At 50.1% G+C, this 718-nt stretch overlaps 1 protein-coding gene across 1 annotated transcript in view; it reads right to left on the bottom strand.

The window, feature by feature from the left end:
* Window positions 1–626: 626 nt before the first annotated feature.
* Window positions 627–718, bottom strand: part of VDBG_08349 (conserved hypothetical protein) — a gene marked incomplete at both ends in the record, with an annotated part of 1,080 nt that continues 988 nt past the window's right edge. The window contains one exon of the mRNA XM_003001258.1: window positions 627–680. Within this exon, the coding sequence (XP_003001304.1) occupies window positions 627–680 (54 nt within the window). The remainder of the gene's footprint in view (window positions 681–718) is intronic.

Genomic DNA, 718 nt, shown 5'->3' with positions numbered 1-718 from the left:
GTCCAGAGCCCGGGGCCCTCTTTGAAGCCGGCTGTAGACTACCGCGAAGAGATTGCTGACGCTTAGTTCCGAGCCCAAGGGGAAGAACCTTCCGAAAGCGTCTTCAACCTTGACCGGCTCCTGAAAGGTTAGAGAGTTTCGATCTGAACCATACGTTGTTGCGCCTTGCGACCATCAGAGCAGCATGTGTCTCTGTCATTAGATGCCTTCCGGAGTTAGTTGGCACTCGCCACCTGGTCCGCGCTTCAGAGCTGACTTACAAAGTATGTTGCGTGGCCTCTGCGTTGTGGGACGCCTGTAATGCCCAATTCTGCGCCCTTTGCCTGAATGCCTCCTCCTTGGCGTAATAATCGTCTCTTTTTTTTTTTTTTTTTTTTTGGTTTTCGACGTCGATCGCATCGATGTGAAACTGCAACATAAGGGTGTTGAGGGCAATATTTTAACCTTGGATGCAATTATGTGACTTGGCGATAGCTGCATCCTTGCTTGTCCAAGTCATCTTGTGAATCACTACCCTCGCTTTGTTGCTTCGAGGTTGGTCTCCTAGTGTCCCTTCGTAGTTGTTGAATTCTTCCAGGAAATCAGTCAGTTTGGTGTTTATAATGCTCGCTATAACCGCCACCGACTCAAGCCCCTCTCCTGGCCGTGTTCGGCAGGCTACCAGGAAAGAATCCCTGGCGCTGTGTAAGGTTTTGAGTTGAAGGATAAGCTGTGTGGG

This window comes from Verticillium alfalfae, genomic scaffold (assembly GCF_000150825.1).
Source record: "Verticillium alfalfae VaMs.102 supercont1.12 genomic scaffold, whole genome shotgun sequence".
Classification (NCBI taxonomy): domain Eukaryota; kingdom Fungi; phylum Ascomycota; class Sordariomycetes; order Glomerellales; family Plectosphaerellaceae; genus Verticillium; species Verticillium alfalfae.
The sequence above is the reverse complement of the archived record's forward strand: the minus strand, read 5'-3'. Positions and strand labels throughout refer to the sequence as shown.